Below are 27771 nucleotides of genomic sequence, written 5' to 3'. Positions count from 1 at the left end.
GCTCTGGGGCCCCCAGCACAAGGAAGACATAGACCTGCTTCAGTGGGTCCAGAGGAGGGTCACGAGGATGATCACGGGGCTGGAGCAGCTCCCCTGTGAGGCCAGGCTGAGAGAGTTGGGGTTGTTCAGCCTGGAGAAGAGAAGGCTCCGGGGAGACCTTAAAGCGGCCTTCCAGTGCTGAAAGGGGGCTACAGGAAAGGTGGGGAGGGACTCTTGATCAGGGAGTGTGGTGATAGGATGAGGGGTAACCATTTCAAATGGAAAGAGGGGAGATTTAGATTGGATATCAGGAAGTTCTTTCCTGTGAGGGTGGCGAGACACTGGCACAGGTTGCCCAGAGAAGCTGTGGCTGCCCCCTCCCTGGCAGTGTTCAAGGCCAGGTTGGATGGGGCTTGGAGCAATCTGGTCTGGTGGAAGATGTCCCTGCCCCTGGCAGTGGGGTTGGAACTAGATGAACTTTAAGGCCCCTTCCAACCCAAACCATTCTATGATTGTGTAGCTCTAGAGTTACACAATGCTCAGTTATCCTTGAATACCTGTGCAAATGGCATGCTGCTTTCTGCAAAAGATGCTGCCCTAGAGCTCTGTGGCAATATTAGACTCTTTCCCTAATCCCCATCCGTGAGAAAGTAGTGGTGGTCCCAAGAGCTGATGTCATTAGTCTAATTCATCAAATACCTTAAAATCATTTTAATGTTATTAAATAATAACACAAACTGCCATTAGTAATAAAGATGCTATTGTCTCAGTCAGAATTAGTTTTCAAAGAGGCTCTATGAGGTCATTGTTAAACCTCTTTTAGAGACTGGGAAACAAAGCACAAAATTATTAACTACTTGCCTAAGACTGCAGATCACTGCATCAGCCAGAACTGGGGCTGGCTACAAGAAACTAAACTTGACTTAAAAAGCAAGCCAAATACTTTTAATCCAGGCACCAAAGCACCATAAGAGGATTTGAAAGTTTACAAAAGCTAGACTAAACATGAACAAAATTTTCACTTATTTTTATTTTCTTGGGAGGAGGCATGTTCCCAGGCTCACACGACTACAAAGTCTGAAACCCTACCCTTAGTTTCTTTCCTACATGTATTCAAAAATATTGATGCAATCACATGATCAAAGGCTTAATAGAAAAGTAAATACCTATGGAAAAAAAATAATCACACAAACCAACAGTATCAGGGCTGCCTTTTATCAAAATGCATGCTGACAACTAGAATGCCAAAAGGATTTCAGCAAAGACAGGGAAGTTAGTGCTGGGTAAAACTGAAACATTTTTTGTGTGTCTGTGTAGTGGTGAATGTCATGAAGTTCTCAATGCAGAGACTGAGAACACAACATTTTGCGTTACATAACGCAGAAACGAAGTCTCGTGTTTGTAGAAACTGTTTCTCTATGAGCTGTGATTTCCTTTCGCTGCCAATGATCTTCTAATTGTACACGTAACTGTCAATAATGACAGAGGCCAGAACATGAATACTCCACATCCGTTCCCACGTGGTGCTCTCAAAGGAAAACTTACAACTTCAACATTCTCTCTCTACTCCTGCCTTCAATGAGACAGATTTTCAGCTGTTGCACATTGACATAGCCCTGTTAATATCAATTCGCATCAACTGATAATTCAATCAAAAAACATGTTACTTTTATCCTAAAAGGGGATTATATTGTTCTAGACCTCCCAGGAGCTAAGACAGGCCACCATAAAAGCAAGGGTTATAAACTTGAATTTAATAAGGCTTTGGCCTATGAATTCTCTTTGCCTATTAAGTTAATGAGCCTTGACAAAACAATCATCTGAGGAGTAGCTGACAAATTATCTGGAGCAGCAATTTGAAAGGCGTTGGCTGGCTTACAAGCATTTCAATTGGGAGAACATGGCATCATGTTCCTCTTCCTCTGGAAGACTTATCTGTCAAACCAAATTTCTTGCAGTTCAGCAGCAGATTCTCAATATTGGAGCACTGAGATACGACAATGACTGCAGTTACCAAAACAAGCAAATAACCCCTGTGCCTTCCTCCCCAAACTTGATGCTGACAAATTCTGATGAAAAACTTCTTTCTAGGAAGCCTGCAGGAAGACAGGGAGATACCTTTTTACGTTTGACTGGAGACCATGGAAGTATATAATGTGGAGGAATAGGGCTTTGAGGAATTCAGGTGAGTAAAGGGAGACCTTTCAAAATACCTGGTCCATATTTGGAAGATTTTTTTGCAGTAGGACTTCCAATAGACATGGTGGTATCAAAGCTGTGGATTTAAAACAAGGTCATAGAATCATAGAATCACAGAATGGTTCGGGTCGGAAGGGACCTTAAAGATTATCTGTTCCACCCGCCCTGCCAAGGGCAGGGACACCTTCCACTAGACCAGGTTGCTCAAAGCCCCATCCAGCCTGGCCTTGGTGGTCTTTTTATGGGTTAATTTTTCCAAATATTTAAAAAGACACAGCCCTGAGACACATCACCTTTGTGAAATTTAGGGCTTTGTACAATGAACACTTCTGCAAACATAGCCACTTGGATTAAAGTGGGGTTAATACTTTTCTAAAATCTGTTCTCCAACTGTGACTACCGAGTCCATTTGGATATGGGCTCATGCTATATGGTGTAAAGCTGTCACTTTCCTCACCAAAGGTGTTTGGTGAAACATTAATTCAAATGTCTTCCTCCATGGTCAACTATTCAGAGTTCTGTGGAAAAGATGACAGTATTTGAGAACATTGAAAACTGTCATATTTTCCATCCAAATGTTATTTCACAGTGGGAAGGAAGTATAAATTGTAGCAATCAGTTGCCTCTACCACAGCATGTAGCAGAGCATAGTGCAGAGTAGTTAACCATGAGTTGTGTCTTCTCTCATCTTCTGGGTTCTTTTTGCAGTTTTTGTTGGACTGTTGAAATAAACAAACTAAATACACAGAGACTAGAGCTTAATTTTATGTCAAAGTAGAATGAAGAGAAATGAAACCTTGCTCTTAAAGAGAATTATTAACTGACACTCAGTAGAACAAAACCCAGCTTTTTCAGTCCTGATGCCAGGTCATCAAATATCTGATGACCAAGTATTCAATCAATCACACAATAAAGCAAAAAGATGTAGAGAATTACACCTTCAGGTGGAAAAATGGCCTAGTTCTACGAGCTCTCCAGGGCTCCACTGATTATTGGCATCTAAGTACCTGGTCTGCAGGAAGCAGCCTTAACAGATTCACCCTTTTCCCCCAACCTATCTCCATAGTCCTGACAGTCCTGTCTATAGAGAACAACCATTAAGCCATAAATTGCATCTCTCTACGGTTAGCAAGCCACAATCTAATCCTCAGTGCTCCCAATACACAACTCCATGGCCCACAAATCCCCTAGAACCCGCTTCTTCAAGTTGGTCCCTTCCTTTCAAAGGTACCATATTAAAAGCAAGAGTCTTTTTATAATGATCTCTTCTGTTGTCTGGCTCTAAACAAACAGCAGCACTGTGATGCTTACAGATAAATTACTCGTATGTACACCGTACCTAAACACCTGAAGTAATTTTGCTACTTTTTGGCTAGTTATTTCCTTTAAGATAATACTTGCAGAGAAATCAAAATATTGTGGGTAGATCTGTTAGTGCCTGGCACCCTTCTGGAGTTACTTATACTTTATAAAACATTGCCCTTATCAATGTTTTTCACCCAAATTTGCTCTGGCCTGAACAGCTTGCCTAATCACTTTGTCCAGTGATTAAGCATCTTTTACAAATTCTGGAAGCGACACAGTTTTCATTCTAATCAACTGACAGCTTCTGCATGATCTTGCCACATCTGTTGCATTCTTCACTAGTATTGTTGTATCGCTTTTTTAATTTAGATTTCTATTTCATAGCACTGCAATGCCTTTCACAGATGTTTTTCTAATCCCTGGGGTTTCTTTCCTGTTATTGTACCTTACATTAATTTATCATTTTACTTTCCACTTCCACACTTCTGCTTTTCTCTTCCCATATTAACTCGTTTCTTTGAAAAGTGTTTTCTGCAGAAATTGTCTATGATCAAAGCTCCAAAGACAATTGTTTTTCTTCTACTCTGGAATGTGAAAGATGATAGTTTTTTTCCTGACAAAGGAAGCACTCAACATCTTCTTGAAAACTTGTGCCTAGTTCTTCCCTTATCTCCCAAGTCTTGTTTGCAAATAGTTTACTACTATCCTCGTAGACTACAGAAGAATAGCTGGGTTAAACTAGCATACAGTTTCGGATAGTACATTTTTCTTTATTAAATATTTCTCAGGAGGTAGTCACTCACAGTATTTTATAGAAATGTCTTCCATTACTTCAGTTATGGAAATGTTCATCATGTTAGATTTTACTAACCATCCTCTCAGAGCACAGCTAGCCTAGGGAATGCTAAATTTTAGATGTATTCTCAACCATGACTTAGTGAGGGAGGCGATTATTTTTCGCTCAATTTCTTCTGAATAGCTTAGGCAGCCACCCTATAAACCCAAAGATGCTCAGTGAACAAAGTATGCACAACATAGAAAGAAAATGACTGAATCAAACCAAATTACTACAGCTTTCAGTGAAGTCTTAGTCACTTTCCGTACTCACAGAGAAACAAATACTGCATTCAGTTGTAAAATGTGATACATATAATGTATTCTATTTTAGAGCACCATTCCAATGGATCAAAACATTGCCTGTGTTCATCACTGGATTTTGGATGACCAAAATCATATACCGAGGTAGCATATATCTTCCAGTGGTGCAGATATGAAAGCATGGTTAAAAACAAGCACAAGCTGTAGAAAAAAAAGATCTACGGTGAAGATGCAAACTATGAGATAAATCCAGTGATGTTCATGCACTCTAACGAAGGAGGTGAGGAAGAAGCGCATGCAGTACCTGGTGATCTCAGAGTCAGGGAGCAGGCCTACGTGGTAGTGGGGATAGGGAGCTGTAAGAAGGAAGCTTTTGTCACACTCGACAGGGGAATAGTGCCTAGGAGAAGGTGGTTTATCACACAGTTTGTTCACAGTGCTGTAAACAGGTTCAGGAGGCCTGGTGATACAGAGACAAGAGTAAAAGATCAGTGTGTATTAGTGGCTGAGAACATAGAGAAAACACAGCAATCATTTTAAAAAGCATGCATTGCAAATCTGTCAAGACCTTTTCAGTAGGGCTTTTCTGACAAGTAAAGTGTGCTGTTAAAGGAAACATTAGAATTTTATAACACAGTATTACTGCATACAAGCAACTGCATATAAAGATATACACCATATAAGTGGGCCATAAAAGTGGCTTATGGGAAGCGTGGCACTGAAAGGGAATATCCTATCTCTGAAGTTCAGTGACGAATTTTCCCACATACTTGCTTTCCCTTTTTATTAATCTAACATTACTTCTGCACAGCTTTCTGTGATCTTAATTTTGAGCATTGCATAAAAGAAAATATGATGTTTATTACCTGAAAAGAGGTAATTTTTACCCATTAATTTAAGAAAAAGATGAAGTATGTACTTGTTAATACAACATACTCCTACCCTGGTGAGCTGAAGTTTTGCAAGTAGAGCTGTGGTCAAAGTGAACAATATCCTATAATAATAGTGATGTGTAAGCGATTCATCTCATTGGCAGGCAATTAATTCCGTTCCAAGAGTTCTTTGCTCTCTTTTCAGATTCAACCTTCCAAATCTGATTATGCAGACCACATCTCAAACAGTTAACCTCACTGACAAGGCTACTGCTGTCGCACTTGCACTGCTGCTCCAAGTTACAGACAGCAATCTGCGTAGCTAGATGTGAAGAATAAAATCCTAAACCTGACACTGACCGGTCACCTAGCACTTCTCTCCTGCTGCCTAGAAGCCAACTGCTTGCTTGGGAGAGGCAATACTTACCACAAACCTCCCAGGGAGCAACCTGGGGAGAGGGGAGAAGGGGATGCAGCCTTTAGTACCAACCAGCCAGGGATCCACAGGAGACGACCAGCAAATAGTTTTCAAAAAAATGCACCACATAGCACATTCCCCATCATGCGACTTCTCCAGCTACTGTGTTCGCCCCAGCAGATACCTCTGGGCCTACTGGCAGAGTGAAACTTGGCTCATAATTTCCTGAAGTTTCTGTTCTAGAGAGTGCCAAGGTGCAATTGCTGTCATAGCCTTGCTTCTGCCAGAAGATCCAGGGTATGCCACTGTCTTTAATCACAGCAATACGGTATTAACTAGATGAAAAACTTATTTCAGAAGCCTGAAAATATCAAGAGGCCAAGCAGTAATGAACTCTTTTTGATCTTCTGGATGCGCTGTGCCTCACATGGGTGTGGTTTTCACTGTGACTTTCACAGGTACCAGAATTTATTACGGTCATGGATGCACCGACAGATACAGAGAACCTTTGTGTTTGCTTCTGGTTTTGTCCTTTGGGGGAAAAGGAGTAGCTGCTTTACTTAAAAATTGGCCTCACTCAATTCTAATAACAATATTCATAGCAATCTGACATATGATTTGAGAACTCTCTGTGCCTGACTTTCCCAGGGAAAACTTTACAGTTAAAAAATTGCAATTTAAGATTACCAAATATCAAAATAGCAAAGCAGTCACGCATTTGGTTATAAAGCATTCTGTCAAGCATTTAGTAAAATCCCTCTACAAATGTTAAAGGTAGCAATTCTTTTTTATCAGCACATTTCACACTTGTCTCAGAGGGTTGGATTTAATAATTTATTTACCAAATCAATTGCTGCTTTCAATACAAAAAATCCAGAGGAAAAAAACACTTATATTATTTTACTTTAGACCAATACTGCCTTTTATTCCCTCAGAAATATCTTTTGCTTTTAGGCAGTATATTAAGGAACAAGTATGAAAATTGAAGAAATATTGTCCCAGTGCAGGAAAACTAATAAAAACTGTAGATTTCTCAATGACTTAAACACTAACCAGTCCATAAACAACTTGCTAGCTTCCTATATTCAAGTTACTTGTCTTCTCTGTGTGGTAGATGACACCAAAGTGTCGCTACCTCTTAGATATATTGTGAATGCTCAGACTACACTGAGTCACCAGTGAGTGACCATCCAGCCTTGTGCTGAGACACAAATCATGCCACAGAGGTGGATAGATACAAGGCATTGCTCTGTTAATCGACAATTACAATTGCTTCCAAAAGCAAAATGAAGGTAAGCATTCAGCATCTACCTAGATACTGAGACCAAATTAGTGCTTCCAATAGAAACACAGAGCCCTAACAAAATGCCTTGGGAAGCCCAGCAAATTTAAAAACATTCAGTATTTTTCACTCCTTTCTGTCTTGCTGGATGGTACAATAACAGAAAATTGGAAAAAGTCACAGCACTGATGTATAAAGTCCTCTAGTCTTTGGTATTATATAAGGTCACCTCAACTTTTCTTGTAAAATAATTAAGAGCCAGACTGAACATTGAGGCCTTATTTTATGATGCATTAATTCTTGAAATGAATTTTAAAAAGTGTAGCAGGTCATTTAGCATGCTGCAACAAAAGTGTAAAAGCTATATATTTATTATTTATGGACTGATTGTCTGTAGTTCATTTGCAATTACATCATTTTTCATTTTCGGATACAGCAAATACAACTTCAGAGGTTTTGTCTTATATAAAATAAACACTAAGCAAATTTTGTAATTTTAACATGAGAAAGAACAAAGAACTACATTATGGAATTTATTTCGTCCATTATCTTTTTTTTTTTAATACTAATGCAAAAAATCCCCTTAAAATGCTAAATATGTGAATATTACTGTACACTTCCTGGATAATTATAATAACTTCTTGGATAATGATAATATCTTTTAATGAGTAATTATCTAGTATGGGTCTACCCTGAAAAATAACTAACTGCTGCTGTAAATCCTTATTTATCAGATCTGCTCCCTTCCTGTTGTTAAACTGTTTATTTAGTGACAAACATACATTACAGTTCTCTCTATCAGTGAGCTAAAACCCAAGCTCTGTGATAAATGACAGCAGCAACCTTTAGGTCTAGATGGACAGCAATAATTAGGTTAGTGTGAGAATCAGGCATACAATATTAGAGGAAAGGCGAGAGAAAATGTAAGTAGTAGCACAGCTTGGCTTAAGCATACCTCAGTAGATAATTCAATTACAAGAGAGACAATCAAGTCACTCAGTGCCACAAGGCAAGCTTTTAAATGGTAGTATCAACAGCAGAGAGTCATAAACTACTTTTCTAGCCAAAAAAAAAAATCAAAAGCTGGAATTGTTAATCAGTATAGACCTAACTGCAGTGAGGTACCATTTCCACAGAAAGGTATAACTAACTGGTGGAAAAGCTAACGGTAACAGCGGGAAGTAGAAGATTGATCTGACACTGGTTTTACTTATTTATTTCATAACAGACTATGTAAAGAAAGCAAATCTTCCTAGTTGTTTGTAGTCCTTATTATTCCTTGTTTGGATCATCATTGCCTTATTGTTTCAGGCTGGCTTTATTGCACAACAGAAGTTACAAGCAAATGGCATTATTAAAACTGTGCTCTCCTCAGCATCATGCAGGGTTCTCAATTTAATTTGAACATTTTTTATTGCAGAATCCTGTTTGGTAGGGTTCAGTTGCCACACATAGCACATCAAATGTTAACAGTTTCATTTTTTTGATTTTAAAAACTTTCATGATATGGAAAGAAACCAGCTAAGCTCTCAGCATATTGAGTATGCAGGGCTACAGCCAGGAAACGCTAAATTTAATCTGAGAGAAAAAAAAATCTCACAATGCCACAAGTTTCCAACATCATTTTTTTTTGAGTAACTATTTTTAATCGTACCCAAGTTCAGTAAAGACAACTAATACATTAGTATTGCTAACATAATGTGGCTGGGAAGTGCGCAAAGAACTGTCTTTAAAAGTATATCACTATTTAAAAAAAAAAAATCAATGGCAATTTAATACAAACGAACTCTTTCACTTCTAATAACCAGCAGTTTTTATATGTATGTCTTTTGGCTTTGAGTTTCTTGTTCATATAACCTTTCATATAAGGTTCGTATGTTCATATAAGGAGAGTCACATACTTTATTGTTCAGTAGGTTTATTTAGAATTGAAAGTTGATTTTATTTCATAGATTGCATCCTGGCAAATCAATCAAGACCAAATAACTCAAATAACATGCTTATGTCAACTAAATGAAAGACAGAGAAGGGGTGTGAAGAGCTGGAAGAAAATACCAGAAGTACACTACTTTAGTTCTTTCTGGAAATCCTTCTATAATCAATGATTTCTCCATTTTTCCATTATTAACTGCTATTTTCATGAGCCTTAAAGTGTTCCGTAACTGCAAAACAAGTGCCTAAGATCACGGCAACTTTTTTAGCACAGTAATGAAGAGTAAGGATTGCCTTTTTCCTCTTAATGATGCTATTTATACATGTTAATCGGGTTTTCAAATGACATGGCCTACAAGAAGGCATAAGTATAATTTAGAACTTTTAATATTCTACACCCAATTCTATACTCATCATTCTTAGCCATCAGGAATTAGGAGATGACATGACTGCTTAATTTGAAAAAAATCAGTAACGATTTTCTGTTGCAGTAATGGAAAAGCAAGCTGTTTTACACAGGCACAGTGAGACTGCCAGACCAAAGGCCGTAGTCCCTTGCAGCGATGTTTTAGGAATCGGGACCAGTAAAAAATGGCCCTTCCCTGCTCAGCTGCTGAAAATCAGCAAGTTAAGGACTATGTAGACCAGAAACTAAGTCCGGGCAAATTGTGGTTAGTAGGCCTATCCACCATGAATTTGAGCACTTATCCTTGTCTGTATTTGAACACTTTTATATACTCAGGCTTCACAACACCCTGTGTCAATGAGCCCCACAAACTAACTGTATGGCATACCCAAAACCCTCCGTCTTCGGGCACTGTTAAGCCTGTTACTTGGTTGCACATCGGTAACATATGGTAACATTTCAAAAACTTCTGTTTTCGGTATTTTAAACTTGGCAATGCACTGTAAACTCCCTGTATCTGAGTGGTAAGAAAGTGCTCATAGTAATTGTCTGTTGCCTTCTCTATGCCACAAGTACTTTTTTCTCTCTGTTTTCTCTCTCTCACACATCTGTTTTCTACACTGGAATTATTGGATATTTAGCTCCTCTTGGAAACCATGCTACACCCCATATCATCTCTGTCACCCTCTTCTGGGGATTTTTCCAGTTGCCTCCATGTAGTGTTCAAGACTTGGAGCATCACAGATTCATACAGAAAACGATTACATTTTGTACTTCTTTTCCTTTCCTATCAGATCTTATTTCCACCCTTACGTACCTTTTTGATCTCTCTTGAGTACTGAGCTGACATTGCCACAGAACTAACCACAATCACCCCGAGGTGTCTCTCTAAAGTGGTAAGAGCTGCTTTAAGAGTCCATGGCCATAATACACGCAGTATGTAGTTAGGGTTATCTTTTTCCTCTGTGCACTATTAAATGTTACTTACCATCTCTGTGCGTATTATATTATCACTGTCAGTCCCACTATCTCATTTCAAAAATCTCCATACAAGCATTAGATTCCGAAACTTGATTTCTTTTTAAAGTGTTAAGTAATAAGTAGCTTTTACTGATTCTATTAGGAATAGTCAAATCTTATTACTTGGGGATCTCTGACAGGCCTGTTTAAATACGTATGAATTACTCAGGACACAACAGATTATCTGGTGACTTGACAATAACTAAATTTTTGCTTTAACATAAATTATTCTCCCAAGTTAAGACTTATTATTTAAAATAAATTTGGGGAACAAAATGAAAACTTATGACAGGCAGACAACTACAATGCATCTGTAAATTTTAATAATTAGTTTGAGATAAATGTGTATTAAATATGTGAAATATAAAATAGTTGCTTTGCAATTCAGTAATTTCATGTTTCATTGAAGGGAACGAATAGTAACGTAGAGATAAGAAGTACAACTGTGACCTTTGTTCTAAAAAATTTTTGACATGTATTCTACAAGTAGACATTTTTAGATGATAGCATAACTAAATACTGCACCAAGGGTGCAATTTAAGGTTTTACAGGCAAACTTACTTTTTTCTTTTCCTAATGGAACATTTAATGTGTAACCCAAATAATGTTCTTTCAATTTTATTTTTTTTAATAACTCCTTAGGTTGATCAAAGACTAAACCAAGAAAAAAATCCTGCTATGGGACGCCATATTAAATTCAATATAATCATCAGCTGGGTTGCCAATTTAAGACCTAGAGCATAAGAACTCTACCTTGTGAGAGACAGGGAGTAACCAGCAGTAGCAGCAGGCTGTCATACTCCAGACAGACAGGCAATGCAGACAAACTGTCATGACAGACTGGCTGGTGGGATCATGCATGCACCATGTAAACCTCAGAAACCTTGGGTTCCTCTGCATTTTTCTAGAGAGAGATGGCCCTAGCCTGATCCTGCCAGCATCTTCTCAACAACTTTCCCTACCTGCTCTCTATCTCTATCCTTGCCCCAGTCTTCTTGCACAACTATCAATTATCCCAAACCTCATGTCTCTCTGTCTGAGGCAGCTGCTGGTTCAGCAGCCCTGAAATTCATTGCTGCTCTTCTCCAGTCTGTTTTTCTCCACTGCTTCTTCATGCCTCTTCACCCATTTCTCACTTATGTTCTTCCTTGTCCTAAATTCAACTTCCATATCCAAGTTTTCTCACCCAATAAATACCAGTCTTCTCTGCTTGTGATTTCCATTCTCACACAATCAGTGACAGTTCTCCCTCAGTTTCACACCTAATCTCACCATAATTCCTTGCAAAATACACTCCCCCTATTCCTCCAGTCTCTTCAGTGTTAAAATCTGAGACAAGTGGGCATTCAGAGCACGGAACAGAATCAGTTCTGGTTATGTTTCTGTGTCAGAAAGCACTAGAAGAAATAAGTAAAGAGAAAAACTAACTATGGTCATATAACGCTGTGCTCAATCATGCCGGCTTTTTAAAATAATCTAGTCAGTATCACAAAATTGTGAGCAGCTTTGATATACTGCAGTGTGAGTATGGAATTTTAAAGAGCTCTACTGCAAGAAAAAAATTAAATACATTTTGGAGGATAAATGAACTGCAGTTTTTCCAAAGACTTACATTTGTTGGCATTTAGATAGCTTTTCACAAATGCCGTAGAAATACTTTGTGGATTCAGTTACATCAGCTCCAATACTTCAACACCCTGAAGCTATGTACGGAATATTATAGTATTTAAAATATAATATCATTGCAATTTTTAACACGGACTAGAATAGAACATGAACTAAGCCATGTAATTCTCCCTCCATCCCTTAAATGACCAAGCTGCTATGGTTAAAACTAAATGCAATTTAATTTGATAATAATAATAATGGTTAATTAAAATTACTTTTAAAATAATAGATATAATTTACACTGAATTTTAAAGCAAAACAAACATGCAACCTTTGCTATCTCTAGGTAGAAAAATCCATCCCCACTCAAAAACTGAGCATGAAAATATTAACTTGAACAATTAACCTGCCAAAGTTGCAAGTGATTTAATAGGAAGAATAAATAAAAGGCATTACCAGTCTCCCCATATTTCTACATATAGTTTATGGTCTTTAGGGCATAGGTGACATGCTGAGTTTGGGTTAGGCACGGTGATACCATTTTTGAGAGCTCACAATTACCTGTCAAATTCATATAACTGCATCAGTGTACTTCTACGTATCTTCTACTCATCACTCATATCATAACATCAAGTCGAAAACATGGTGCAAAATTTACCATTTGAAAGTTCTGCTTACAGTACTTGAAGATTTTCTTTGTCTAGGAAACATGAGCTTCAATTCTGTTCCCACACGAAAACTAACAGGGAATGCAGCTAACTCCTTTCAGCAAATATACACTTTTAAAATATGCAGAATATTTTGTCAATGGATGATCTAAGTCAACTGATTAAAGATCCCAAAAGAACAATTTCAAGGACTTATTACTAAAAACTGCAGTTCTTTTTTCCTATTGTTGCGCTTCATAACACTATTTTCAGAAAACTATTATTGATACTTTTATAACACACAAACCATAATATAAGTTGCAATGGTTTAATACTGAAAAGCCAAATCTGTGTATCAACACAAATTTAAAGGTATTTCTATAAAATATCCTCAATTCAACTAGCAAGTTTATATAGGTAAACAAGAAACAGTTGAGGAATGCTACTAGTATAGGGAAAAATCCCCTGACACTTCACCTTAATGGTTCTCCTTTTTCTCCCTTCCAATCCCCAGCACCTCTTCCTCATCCAGAAAATGTTATTTTGCAAAGATGCATGTAAAAAAAGTCAAGCATGCTTTTCACAGCAAAAGAGATAACTCAGCTTTTTCATCCATGAATCTTTAATATCTAGCCAGAGTTAAATGTTAAAGTGAATATTTTATCAGCTGAACACAGAAGTTTGATGTTACCATTTTCTGAAGTTAAAAAGGAAGTAAAAACTCGAGATGGTAGTTCTTTATTTTTATGGATCTTTTGCCAATGTTATTCGTTAAAGACAGAAGGAATGAACAGCTAAAAGCTACAGGATTTTTAGGCTATAATTTCAGTATTTCTGGAAATAGGAAGGCAGACATCTGCTAAAAAGCAAATTGTAACTTTTCTCTCAGCTGCTTTAGTAATGAATGTTCCACAAAACAACTAAAACAAAAAATCACTTTTTTTCTTCCTACTATCATAGAAAATTTGGTTGGAATGTATCTCTATAGGTGGTCTCATCCAAACATGCTTGAAGCACGATTATTGCCAACACGAGAACAGATCAGCTGTGATGTTATCCAGCCAAATCTTAAAAATCTCAAGGAGCAGCTATTTCACAACCCTTCTAAGGAACCTGCTCCAGCACTACTCCACCCACCAGGTGTCTTTTTTTCCTTTTCAAATTGAAATCAGAATATCCAAAGCCAACATTTGTGGCCATTGCTCCTTCTCTACTAAGAACAGTTTGGTTTTATCACCTTTACTACTGAGTACTTACAGGGTGCCCTTAGATTGCCCCTTACATCTCTTCACGACACTAAACAAGCCCCAGTTCCCTCAACACCCCTCTAAATTCCATGTGATTTAGGACTCTGAGAATCTGTTGGACCCTCTCCTGTTTCTCCACAGCCCTCTTGATTTTGAATGGGAATTGGTCACAGTCTTCTAGAAAATAACATCTTTTTCTGCTGGCCGTGCTTCTCCTAATATATCCCAGTATGCTGATTACCTGACTGGCAATGAGAGTGCACTCCTGGGTTCATGTTCAGCCTGGCATCCGCTGTAACCTCCAGGTCATTTTCGATGAAGCTGCAATTCAGATGTTTGTTTCATAGCCCGTGCAAGTGTGTGCAACTGTTCCACCTGAGGTGCAGACTTCTTACTAAGCTTTACGAGGTTTATCCTAGCCAGGTCCTTGAGTATATCAAGATTTCCCTGGAATACAGCTCTGCCATTTGTCATGTTAACCACTCCCCCTTAATTTATTACTCTCTGCAAAACTGCTGAGGGTGCACTTTGTGTCATGATCTAGGTCATTGATGAAGACATTCACTGATGCCCATGGTGTCCTGAGCTAATCTGCTCATCACTGACCACCTGACAGATGTCAAGTGACGATCGTTACCCTTTGAGCCTGCTGGTTCAGTCAGTTCCTGACACAGTCTCTTCTTTTAGTCCTCTCTTCCTCAGCTTTCAAATGGGAGTGCTGTGGGAGGCTGTGTCAAAAGCCTTAGCAAGGCCTGCCATTGCATGCAAATGAGCATAGGCATGCTGGGAGAGCAAAGTGACAGTAAGCAAAGTGCTAATGAGCAAGGTAACAGCATATAATTCAGGAGATACCCAAAAGACTATCCAGAAGGTTTCCAAACCTTTACAAATCATATCTTCTTTCCAGATACGGATTAATTGTACGTGTTTATCCAACACTTTGTCATGTTTGGAGGAGAGGCTGCTGGAGGAGTTTTAAAGGGTGCTCCCTGTGTTACAGCTTCTCCTGCCCACAGAAGAGGTGTGAGAAATACCTTTGCAGCCACTCCCAAGGGCAACTAGTGGAGAAGAGGAATCACCATGTGCTCCACAGCAGATCCCAGACGCACATCTGTGGGTGTTATGACATGGGTCAGGTATGCCTTTGGAGTCAGCTGTGTTTTCACCCAGCAAAGAGGCATTCCTGCTCAAGGCAGCACCTGTGCTGTGGCACTGGTTGGTATAGGGAAGCCACCGCTCTCCCCTCATCCACGCAGCTAGTCATTTCATCAGGCTGCACAAGCACACAATTTGCTTTTGGTAAATCTATGCTGACTATTCCAGTTACCTTCTGGTGCCTTAAATGCCTGGCAAAGATGATGTTGACTACTTCAGCTTTTTCTATATTGTCTGTCATTACATTGTCTTCCCCCTCCATTCACCAGTTTTTCCCTTCAACAAATTTTACCTTAATTTTTGAAAGTAGCATATCTGCAGAATCACTTTTTGTTTTTCTTTATGACCTTTGTAAGTCTTAGCTCAATTCAATCAACTTTCTGGTTTTGTCATTAAGCAGTCAAGCAATGCTTGTCTACATCTTGCATTTTAGGTCATCAGAAAGCTCTTTGCTCAGCCAAGAAGGATTTCTGCTGAATCCCACTCCTTCCTGCTCAAAAGGATGATTCATCCCTGATTTGTCAATGTGTTACTTAGAAATCCCCTGTCTTTCATGGACCCTATGTCTCTGTGGCAGCATCCCAAGAGATTTGGCTTAGCAGTTCTCCAAAAAGGCTGAAGTCTGCTCTTCTGAAGTCTACAGTCATAACTTGCTGACTGTCTTTCCAGAGTTCCTTTGAATCGTGAACTGAACCAATTCACAGTCACTCTGATCCCTGCTGTCATTTATCACTGCCTTTGCCACTAGTTCTTCCGTTTTCGTAAGCAGCAGGTCAAGCAGATAATTATTCCTATTTCTCCCCTCTAGCAGCACTAAGAAATTGTCAGCAACACAATCAAGGAATCTCCTGTATTGCCTGCACAACGCTTCAATCTTACTAGAAACTAAAACAAATAAGGACTTGTAGAATGATGATGATGATTGTATTGGTAGAGTTACTTGGTGTACAAAGAATTACAAAATTGCAAAAGTCTCTCATAGTGGAGAAGCTACTGTTCCAAATACTTTTAGCCGGCACAAATGAAAATCTCCCAGAAGTGCTGCCATATTATGACTGCATGGGTAATAAATTTCCTTATGTGATCTTCATGTAAATTAGCCCTGAAAACCTACTATAGCAAGAACCAAGTAGTTTTAATGGAGGGCACTGCAGTAGCTGGCAACCATCTTAATTATAAAAAATTATGTGCAGAAACCCAATTATAAATGCTGCAATCAAGGGATCTATAGATTTCACTGAAATTATCAATATGATAATTAACTTCCCAAAAGATTTTAAGTCTTTCTAAACCGGTCAGCAATGAAGACTTTCCAAATATCTTCTTATTTTAACAGCAGACTTGTCAGCAAATCCTATGGCATTGCACAGAAAGAGTGCATCCACCCTTCTCAGTTTATACCAGTGAGAACTGACTGTGGCATTTTCAGTAGTCCCACTTGAATCAACAGGCAATAATTAGCTGCACGGGCATTTAAAAAAACGGCTCAGCATCATTCAGGGGTTAAATGGTTCAATCTTGAAGGTCAGAGTGTTTTAATTACAGTCAGAGGAGAAACCCAGTCTTTGGCTCTTTGAGTGTCTCTCAGATTGTGCTGTATGATCTATGTCCGGTGAAGAAATGCAATGGCAAGAAGTGACATTTTTCTTATGACTACATTCATTTTATGTTCATGCTTTTGTATCCTGTATACCAGCGTAGCATATAAGCTATTATCACTAATATAATTAAGTCCATAATAGCCTCCTCCTTTTCAATAGGTTGAAGAAAATATGTCTTTAGTACTACGAGATTTTAATCTGATTTGCTTTATTGAATTCAAAGTCTGCTTCTATGACTTGACACCTTTATTTCTGCCGGGGCCACACACCTTCCACAGAAGGTCATGCATGTAGAGTCAGCCTCTCCTGCTAACATGCCACAGAAGACTTTGGATATCAGCCCTTCACTAGACCACACGCTAATCTGGAAATTCCAGATAGGAAGAAGAACACAGGAGAGGAGTATTTCACAGAATACACATGGCTTCTCTGGGCATTAATTTTTTTCCCCAAACAACACAAAAAGAACATTGGTGTGAATACCTCAGTCAAGAACCAGACTCTGTCAGTATTTGGTTTCACTGTCAGAAGCCAAACCAGCAAAATTAACTTGTTTAAAAACAAACTAAAAATATCAGGATAGGAATACATCTTTCTTCCTAGAAAGATCAAAAAGACATACTAATTAATTTTAATATATACGCTGCACAGTTCTTTGAGCAAGTACACTTTCTACTGCATATCTACTGAACTAAAGGGCTAGGACTATCATTGTCTTCTCTTCTATGATTATTTTTAGGTGTGTTTTTTTTTTTTTCTTTGGTGGAAGTAGTTAGACAGTTAAAATCAGATACATGGGACACAAAGAAACACAGAACTGTCTAAAGATACTTCTTCATTACCTTACAGGTCTTCTAACTTAAATGGTCTTTTAATTTTCAGGTCAGCTTTTCTCCTTTTTTTTAGGATTACTTCCTTCATTTTCTGTCACTTTTTGGTCTCCTTAGCTATTATATGCTTCTAAGGTTGCATATTTTTGCTGGTTTTAAATTTTGCCAACCCTTTCTCAGTAATAATAGTGCTGACATCTCATTACATAAGGAGAGAATTCAGCACTGCATGCTTATTGACAAAGCCTTCATCATTGTAACCCAGACACTATACTGGTATTCTTCCTATACATAGGCATTTTAGAAATGATGAGGTCAGTCCTAGCCCAGGTGAAGCCTTGATGCACAATTTAATGAAATAAATATTTTAACTATTAATTAAAAAATGTAACTTCTTGGAACCCTTTGGAGAAAATTTATCCTAATTGAATGTCTCATAAGTTGAAGGAAAGCAATGTCAGCTTTGCAGCTTCAATCAAAACAAAGGAGAAATTCTTTTAGCCGAGGCAAGGAAGCAAGGTGTGGTTTCCATATGCTTATGTCCTGATTAAACACTGTACTCTGAAAATGTCTAATCCAACAAGTTAAGCAGCTTGAGATCGTAATTATATGCAACAAGAAAAATGAAATGCAAATTAGCAAGTTATGAAGTTGATGAATACATAAGTGGATGAGATTCTTTGGCTTGAGATACACAGTAGGTCAGGTTAGATGATCAGAACAGTCTCCTAGCTTTGAACACAATGAATTTATAAATACTGAAGCACAGGAAAAAAATTAATTTCTCATTTTCTGTGGCACTAGACATTATAATGAGGGCTCATTTTACAAACTTAACTGTTGTCTTCTAAGTGAATGGTAGTGCTTTTCAAAGAAAACCATAAATACACAGTCTCATCAGTGACATTCAGTGTTGATCTAACACAAGGCAGAAAAGTACCCTCCCAGCATTTTCCTGTGTGTTTTTTCTACCTGGAAATCAACTACATAGATACAGTTCTGCTACCATACTTCCTTATAGTAGTCACAGTTCTTTTGGGATTATTAAAAAACAAGGATTAGAAGCAATCTCCAGGGTCATTTTGCTAATAATCACATCAAAGAACACCTTTTATAAAGGTATCAAGCGCCACCGCATAAACAATTTCCTTTCAACCTCTATGCTCTCACAGAAGACTGTTCCACATTATGATTGCTCTAATGGTTCAGAAACTTTTTCCAGTTTCCCTCCTTCTACTCCCCTCTCCATATCATTTATCTTTCAATGTGTGTACACAGAGAAATTATAGGCTGTTTCAGCCTCGCTTTCACTAAACTAAACAAGCTGGACTTTTCAGAGTGCACTGTCACGGACAGGTACAAATGCACATAGAGCTGCTCCACCCATACACGCAGTGAGGCAGATGAGTCACTGATCCTCACATCTCCTAGTTGTGTTAAGCAGCAGAACATTTTGCTCAGTGCCAGCATTGTCCTAGTGCAGCCATGTTGTTTAGGAACTACTGCACAATTGCCACCAGACAACACATACCGCAGGTCAGCATTCTCTCACGTCAGCTTTCTCTTAGTTCACCTAACAGTTACACCTGTAACAGCTTCATCTCCCCTTGAACACGGGTGAAAAGAACCATATGCCGTATGCTATTGGAGGGGCACTGCATGCTTTACCTACGTCCTTTGCAATTGTCATGGAAGGTAACAAACAGAGAAGCATCTGACCTGGTGTAGTCGTCCTCCACAAGCATGTGCTTTGGAATGGGTGAGTATCTTCCCGGTGAGATAGGGGCCAGGGATGCCTTGTACTCTAAAGTGCCGTTGTTTCCAGAAGACAGTATATGATTTTCCATTGGTGGAGAATAAGCTGATGGTAAGAATAAGCATTTCTAGTTAACCACTTGCATGTTTGATTAGATGTCACAAGAGAATCATTTTTCAGTTAAGTACCAGGAACCTGTTCATTGCTGTAAATAACAATCCTTGCCTGAGAGAGCTTATAATATAACAAGAAAGAATGAACAGCTAGAGTTTTCCTGAAAAAAAAAAATAACAATAATAACAATCATAATAACAAGAACAAGAACAAGAACAACAACAACAATAATATAATAAAAAATGCTGGCTCATTTGCAGAGGTTGACTCTTTAGAGGGGAGCTGAATAAGAAAGGATAGTTCAAGAGACAGTAAATATTTTCTTTAATTAGGACTGACTTGAAGAAGAGAACGTAAATAGAAAAGAATGAGATTAAAAAGCATTTTGGGTCCAATATACAGCAATGGGAGTAACATAGTAAGACCTTGATGCAGGGTAAGAGCAGGGATTTTATGTACGGCAAGAATTATGTATGGTGAAGTTTTAAAGCTGTGATGTACTAAAGGTGTCAAAATTCCCAATATAATTGAAATTTCAGTACCAACATAGATGGTATTTAGATCACAGTAAATCTGAATATTTAAAACAGAAAGTGGATACAAATCTCTCACATATTACTGATTAATAATGAAAATTATAGGACTATGCTGTCTGATTCTATATTGGGTCTGTAGGTTTTGTTGTCTGCTTGCTTTTTGCTATTCTGAAGTTACTGAGGATATTTACGACAGGAAAGATGTAATAGTTGTATTCAATCTCCAGTTAATGTAATTAGAAAAGGAAATGATAAATAGGAAAAACAATGATACGAGCTTCTGCAATGAGCTATGATTAATTTTCTTATGAGAAGAAGTCAGCTAAAATTTCTAGCATTAGTTTGTCTCTTTCAGATGCGGAGATGCAGAATGTTTCAAAGCAAAACATCTCCACAGGGAAAGACCATTACCCATTCTGAAATACTCTGAATGTGTAGATATAATGAAAGGTTCCCTGAGGATAAATGAATCTGCAGGCACCAACAGCCTGGGATGGGCTACTGCAAATCTTTTCAACCTTTACTCTCCCTCCGGAATTGCTTCTGTCTTCTCATACGTTGCTGATCTATAATCTGACATAATAAAACACACTGTTTTAGAACTCCCAAATTATTATTTTGGAAAGTATTATAAAGTAGGAGATTGGATAGGGACATTTAGCATTTTTACTTCTTGGGCTTTGCTAAGATCCAGACCAGACTGCTACTGAACATGATTGCCATCTGTTGTAACATTTGCTAACTAAATAGGTATCCTCAGCACAGTGGAGCATACCACCTGACATGCATGTTACAAAACCTTCTCTTCTATCTTTACGGAGCAGTCTGAATAAGGAGGATTCTGGATATTTAGCTTTTCCCTCAACTTTCTTGGTCCACAGTAGCAACACTACGCAAAAGTGCAGAAAAATTTAAATCTCTAGCATTTACTGGGAAAATTTGCCTTTCCCAGCCCATAATTGGCCTTAAGTGCCCCTAGGATTATTGGCAGGAGATCAAGATGGGTATGGATCAGTTGCAGAAGCTCTTGTCAAAAATCAAGCTGCCATCCAGTTGTTAGATGGTGCACCTGGTCCCTGTGGTAGTTGAACACAAGGCAGCCAGTTTTTAATGAACAACTAAATGAAGCAAAGTAGCTTCAGTAATGAACTGTTTAGTCCAACAGGCACCAGTGGTATAGAGGGCTGCAACTGAAATGTTAAGATTGCAGTGAATGCCTGAGTATGGGCACCAGGAGGACTAGTAGGAGGGGTATGAGAATGGCATGTATTGATAGCACCTAGATTCATCAATATGTCATCAATACTTGACATAACTACATGTAACTTGTCAGGACAGCCTACACTCAAACTAAAACAAAGACTCGAGCCATTAAGACATGATAGCAGGAGATAAAGACTAGATTGGCGCCTAGGACGCTCAGATAAGGAGACAAAAGAGAAGTGAGTAAATCCTGAAGACATGTGTAGGTGGGACAGATGGGAGAGACAGAAAATCCTAATTGCTGCTGTCATCTCCTTAAGGGTACAAAAAGCACATCAGCAAGGTTTTCAACACAAGAAAAAAGGTATATATGTATGATAAGGACTCCACAGCCACCCACCCTTTTTCTTGGTATTCTCAGGGAGTCCTGGCGATGCACCTGGATGCACATCTTTCTACCTGAATGCTGGACACAAGCCTAGATGACTTTGAGTGTGTGGATATGACAGCCTGATTGAAATCAGTTCCCTTCTGTGGTGGTTTGGTGTCTGGTGGCATTTTGGCGGGGTTTTGGTGGCGGCAGAGAGGGCTACTGAGGTGGCTCCTGTAGGAGGCTTCAAGAAGCTTCCCCGGCTCCAATTTCGGACCTGCCTCTGGGCAAGGCCAGACCAATGGCGAACCTGCGAATAACTATTTAAGAGTGAAAGAAACAGTTGATTGCCTCTCTTTGTTCTGTTTGTGCTGGTGAGAGGAGGGGGATGGGGGAGAGAGAGCCCTGCGGCCACCCCGGCCAGTGAGGCAGGAGAGGGGGAGCTGTGCCGGAGCAGAGGTTCCCCTGCGGCCCGCGGGGGGGTGGCGGCTGAGCCCCCGCAGCCCCTGGAGCCCAGCGCTGCCCCAGCCGTTGCCCTGCGGCCCGCGGAGGGCCCCGGGCCGGAGCAGGGACCGGCCCGGAGCAGCCGTGACCGGGCCGTGGCTCCGAGGCAGCCCGCGCTGGAGCCGCCCGTCGGCGGGAGGGCGGCAGCCCCGGGAGGGACCCGCGCTGGGGGGTTCTGGGGAGCTGCGGCCCCGCGGGAAGGACTCGCGTTGGGGCCGTTGGAGGAGGAATGTCTGCCGGGAGAGGGACCCCGCGGTGGGGCAGGGGAGGGCTGCGAGGGCCCCTCTCCTGAGGGGGAAGGAGCAGCGGAGACCCCTTGTGCCGGACGGGCTGTGACCCCCATTCCCTGCCCCTGCGCTGCTGGGGGGGAAGAGGGAGCAGAGCTGAGCCGGGGAGACCGGAGGGGTGGGGGGGGAGGTGTGTTGTATTTAAGACCTGGTTGTATCTCTCGTTATCCTTGAGGGTGGTGGTTGTTTTGTATTAAATAGATGTTGTTATCTCCAAGTTGAGTCCGTCTTTTGCCCGTGACCATAACTGGTGAGTGAGCCCTCCCTGTCCTTTGTCTCGACCCTCGGCCGGTTTTGGTTGTATTTTCTCCTCCCCATCCCTCAGGGAACGGGGCAGGGGTGAGTGAGCAGCTGCGGGGGGCTTTTGGAGCCGGCTGGGTGGGCTCAAACCATGACACCTTCCTATGAGATCCTTCACTGAGTTTTACCACATTATTTCAACAACTTTTCCTACAACAGAGTGTGCATTGAATGCAAAGACAAATAAGGCCTTGGTCCTCAGTGAAAAAATAGCAATGAGCATGTATAAAGTTAATGGACAGATAGATAATAAAGCAAAGTGGAACAACAATTTAGGAATTGGATATACATAGAAAATAGGTGAATTTTTGTAAGTAGAGCAGTAATTTTTATGTTCCAAGTAAATATTTTATTCAAATATGACATATATTTGCCTCAGGCTTTTCATTAAGTTTGTATAAGACTGTTTGCTGCTTGTTCTGATTTTTCAGTGGACAGAGAACTCCAGTCTACAAATCTAATCATATTAAAATATATATTTGCATATGCTTATTACTGTAATTGTCACAAGAGTTACAGTTCAGTCTGATCACCTGGACAATGGGTAATTGAAATCAGCACAGCAGTGCATCAGCTACATCGTTACTTTGCTGCAAAAATACTTTAGCAGAGATATAATATTTGTAATATTTCATGAGTGTAGCATATGGAAGTGGCAATAAACATTTCATTTTTCTAGCCTTCCAAGCTGTTTCATAAACTTTAATGGGATACTTTGGACAAGCTATGAAAAAAACAAAATCATCTGACAACTCATCTCCTACAAAATGAGTTGCAGAAGTCACTTACAGTGAGTAATATCTGGTGGGCCATATGGATCGGTCATGTAGATGGTGGTGGGCTTTCCAACTTTGAGATACACTACATCTGATGTGTTCTTCAGTATCGCTACTGCCTCTTCATGGGTAACTTCTTCTAAACTGTAATTATTTACCTTAAAGAAGAAATCAGACAGGTGAGTTAGAATGCAGAAATAGTTACAAAATAGATACACAGCCTCTCAGTTACCACAATGTTGGGAAGAATGCTGTAGACAAAGGACACTGAAGATTACAGAAGCAGTACGGCAGTAAGGTAGAAAATACAGTTTTCTTAGCATATACATATTCAAAGACTGACGTAACAGTATTGATAATATCACACAGAATCATAATGGATCGAGATGGCACTTGGTCTTGTCAGTAGAAAAGTCCTTTGTGATATTTTGCTACCAGTATCATCATTAACATAAAACTATATTTAATAATAATTTAATAACTTAACACCACATCATTTACAGAAACTGCCTACATTATTTAACCTGTCAAGATGAACTGTCCAAATTCACCTCTTAGCATTCATGTCTGGGACCTCAGAAATACTTAACACCCTGAAGCCTTTCCATCTCCGATATGACATTGACAACTGAAATACTAAGAGGTACAAAGTGGTATGCAGAAAAAAGGGCTGCCTGTGAGGTGCAGGAAATGAAAAAGGGCAGTTCTGGATGGGGGAAAAGGGATTTTCAGTGTGAAAGTTTGTCACTTTTCTGGAAGCATAGGAAAGAGACATTGAAAAGGTACGATAATATAGTACTAGTTCTGTGCTTTATCAGAAAAGAAAAATACTTAAAAAGAGCAAGGATAAGAGTACAGGACTACAGGTTGAATTGGGAAGGAAATGGTGTCAACAGACCTTGCCTATTTATGCTTTACTCCCGGAGAAAGAAAATCGAAAGTGTCAGAAGTGGTTTATTGTAGAGGCATATAAAATTTATTCACATATAAATCTACTATATCCACAGAATGTCCACAATAAGTTGCCCTCCTATAAACAGAATGAATAGTCCTTGCCAAAAAAAACATACATTCTGAACCGAGAAATTATAGAATAGAGGAAAGAAGTAAAGAAGGGTGTAGATACAGGCTTCAGACGTGGTGTAAGCCCACAGAAATCATAGAATACCTTAAGTTGGAAGGGACCCATAAGGATCATTTAGTCCAACTCCCTGCTCCTCACAGGACTACCTAAAACTGAACCATATGGCTAAAAGTATCGTCCAGACACTCCTTGAACTCTGACAGGCTTGGTGCCGTGACCACTTCCCTGGGAGCCTGTTCCAGTGACCTACATTTCACGGTGAATGTTGTATGTGAAACACTTCATTGTGCCATCCTCCCACTTCTACAGATACTGCAAGGATTCCTTGTAAAGATTATGCAAGATGGAAGAAAACGCACCTCCTCAGCCACAGAATAACATAGCACAGTTGTAAATCACAGAAAAAAAATACGTACTCTCTAGGGAATTTAGTACCAGTAAATTATCAGAGACCTGGCTGTGAGAATAAGCTGCTGCCAAAGGGTTTAGGAACTGGAAAGAAACCCAGCTATTATGAATCACTGGAGGACTCTTCACACCCAGACAGTTTCATCAACACTAAGAGAGAATGACTGCTATTGGACAGTATCGCTACATGTAAGAACACTGTTTAAGCTGTGTTGCTTCTATAATTCTCAGACTTGGTTTTAAGGTTAATTGAAAGAGGCAATGACAGGCATGTTATGACAATTTGACATGAAGAGCAATGATACAACCTAACACTCAGAAGAGAGGTGCTGACACTGTATGCAGTATTTTGACAGGTTTCTATTTAAATAAAAATCTGATACCTATCTTCTATAAATTTCTCTGTTTTTCTTTGTTATGAACAGCAGCAACACACTTTCTTTTTAATGTATTTCAAAACTACGAAATACTGAAGATTCACACTTTTGGAAATATGACCACACAGTTATCCGTTAGTTTTCTCCTTCCCACGCTGTCTGTACATTGTATCTGTCTTGTTGTGTTTCATCCTAACTGCAAGGTTTTTGAAGTAAAGAAAATCTCACATAATAACCTCCCACTATACTGCTGCTGTAAATAAATGTTCTTACTCAAGAAAAAAAGACACAAAAAGAAATATCATAGCACTGTCTGGATTTTGACTTTTGGTCTTTTTAGGAGTGTATAAAAACAATTAAGAGACAAATTGACTTGTTGAGAATTTTTTCCGTTTTTTTTTTTTCCCCTGGAGATCTAGCTGATAAAAGTCATGGTTAGGACAGTTGCACTACCATCACAACACGCTTGTATGTCACAGTTGTGCAGTCAGAGGATAAACAGCCATTTTAGAAACAGAAAATATAGTATGATATGTGACAGGTCTTCTTATCTCTCTGACAATAAGTTTACAGGACATCTATTTTACCTACACTGTGCACAAGTTGTACAAATCTTGAAGTTAGGATAAGAATTAAAGACCAAGCGATACTAAACAAAGAATTAATGTCTGAGCAGTTATGCATTATGTTCATACACTTTAAGATTCTAGAGATCATCGCAAAGTTTATGTACTATGATTTTTTTTTTTTCTCATTTCTAATCATATCATCTTAAGTGTGCAGAATACTGTGGAAAACTGAAATATGTAGAGCTGGAACTTGGCAGAACTTGAAAGAAAGTAATGCATGAGTGACACCAAGATACAAAGGAGAACTTCAGAGAAAAGATGGTGAAAGAAAATTTGAGAAGAAAGGATGCTTCAAAGTAAACAGAGCTCTGCTATAAAAAGTATTCCAATAATATATACCAAAATTGCTATTCAAACTCATCCCAAGTATGTAGAAAATCAGAGGGTTTTCATCTCTAGAGAGAACGCTCCTAGAAAGGGAGTTTGCTACTCATTAATTTTGTCCTGGACTGCTTAGTTCTCAATAAACAAAGAAATAAAGACAGACTTAATGTGCATCAAGAGTAACTAAATAAATAAATAAAAACATGGATTCATTCATTAAGACAAAGATTCTCAGTGGTGCCATAAGGTCTCTCTGGGCCCCTCAGTTCCAGAAGGACAGGGAACTGCTGGAAAGAGTCCAGTGCAGAGCCACAAAGGTGATGAAGGGGGTGGAACATCTCCCTTCTGATGAAAGGCTGAGGGAGCTGGGTCTCTTGAGCTTGGAGGAGAGGAGACTGAGGCATGACCTCGTGAATGTTTATAAATACATAAAGGGTGAGTGTCAGGAGGATGGAGCCGGGCTCTTCTCGGTGATGGCCAATGACAGGACAAGGGGCAATGGGTGCAAGCTGGAGCACAGGAGTTTCCACATTAACATAAGGAAAAACTTTTTCCCTGTGAGGGTGGCAGAGCCCTGGAACAGGCTGCCCAGAGAGGTGGTGGAGTCTCCTTCTCTGGAAGCATTCAAAACCTGCCTGGATGTGTTCCTGTGTGATCTACTCTAGGTGGTCCTGCTCTGGCAGGGGGGTTGGACTAGATGATCTTTCGAGGTCCCTTCCAACCGCTAACATTCTGTGATTCTGTGAAATAAAACTACTTTCCTTTGCTATTACCAACATAAATTTAGAATTGCAGTATACAAAATGTACCATGCACTTCCCAGTTTCCTTCAGAAGGTGGTCCTTGCTTTGGACCTACAATTCCTGTTAATACTAATATATGCAAGTTTCAATATCTTTTCTACCTTTTGATCATAAAACAATGATTACAAATGAATCCATCTGTATGTATTCTAATATACATGAAAACCTGACTACATTGAAGAATTATATTGTTCAGCTCCCTATATATTATTGCAAGATGACTGTGGTATGTAATTTTATCATAAGGAAATCTCTGGATGTCATTTCAAAACATCGGGCCAGAGATGGTGATTATCAGGAAACATGAACTATAAGATTTGTAGAGAGGAATCTCCAAGAGAGACTGTTTCTTGAGCTGTTTCTTCTTTCCATAAAAGATGCCCATTTTAACAGAATTTCAAGTACTAAATCTGTCTTTTTCAGTGGTTGTGGCACAGTCAATGCATTATACCAAAGCTTCACTTCCTGCTGTCGAGATGACCTTAGCAGAGCACATAGTTTGAAAAGAAGAAGAGTTGAGTGAGAAGTAAAGAAGATAAAGAGTGGGAGATGCACACAGAAAGAGAAATCAAAGTGTATATGGCATACAACCCTCTGAGATGCTGAAACTTTCCTGCAGAAGGGCTGACATCAGAGCTGAGTGGGTAGAATGGGTACTGCAGGCTGACTTTCTGGCTCTAAGAAGCCAACTTAAGTAGCAA

At 39.3% G+C, this 27771-nt stretch overlaps 1 protein-coding gene across 10 annotated transcripts in view; it reads right to left on the bottom strand.

The window, feature by feature from the left end:
• DLG2 (discs large MAGUK scaffold protein 2) overlaps positions 1 to 27771 on the bottom strand; it is a 1022965-nt gene that overhangs the window by 265348 nt on the left and 729846 nt on the right. For 8 of the 10 annotated variants that reach the window (XM_086481686.1, XM_086481690.1, XM_086481691.1 and 5 more), the window contains 3 exons: positions 23459 to 23603; positions 19319 to 19460; positions 4886 to 5041 (listed from right to left, as the gene is read on the bottom strand). In XM_086481686.1, coding sequence (XP_086337812.1) covers positions 4886 to 5041; positions 19319 to 19460; positions 23459 to 23603 — 443 coding nt within the window. The remainder of the gene's footprint in view (positions 1 to 4885; positions 5042 to 19318; positions 19461 to 23458; positions 23604 to 27771) is intronic. The other 2 variants (XM_086481685.1, XM_086481687.1) reach the window with 1 other exon arrangement.

This window comes from Leptosomus discolor, chromosome 1 (assembly GCF_034619465.1).
Source record: "Leptosomus discolor isolate bLepDis1 chromosome 1, bLepDis1.hap2, whole genome shotgun sequence".
NCBI classification, from domain to species: Eukaryota; Metazoa; Chordata; class Aves; order Leptosomiformes; family Leptosomidae; genus Leptosomus; species Leptosomus discolor.
Note: the sequence above shows the minus strand (reverse complement) of the source record. Positions and strands in the feature narration are given on the sequence as shown.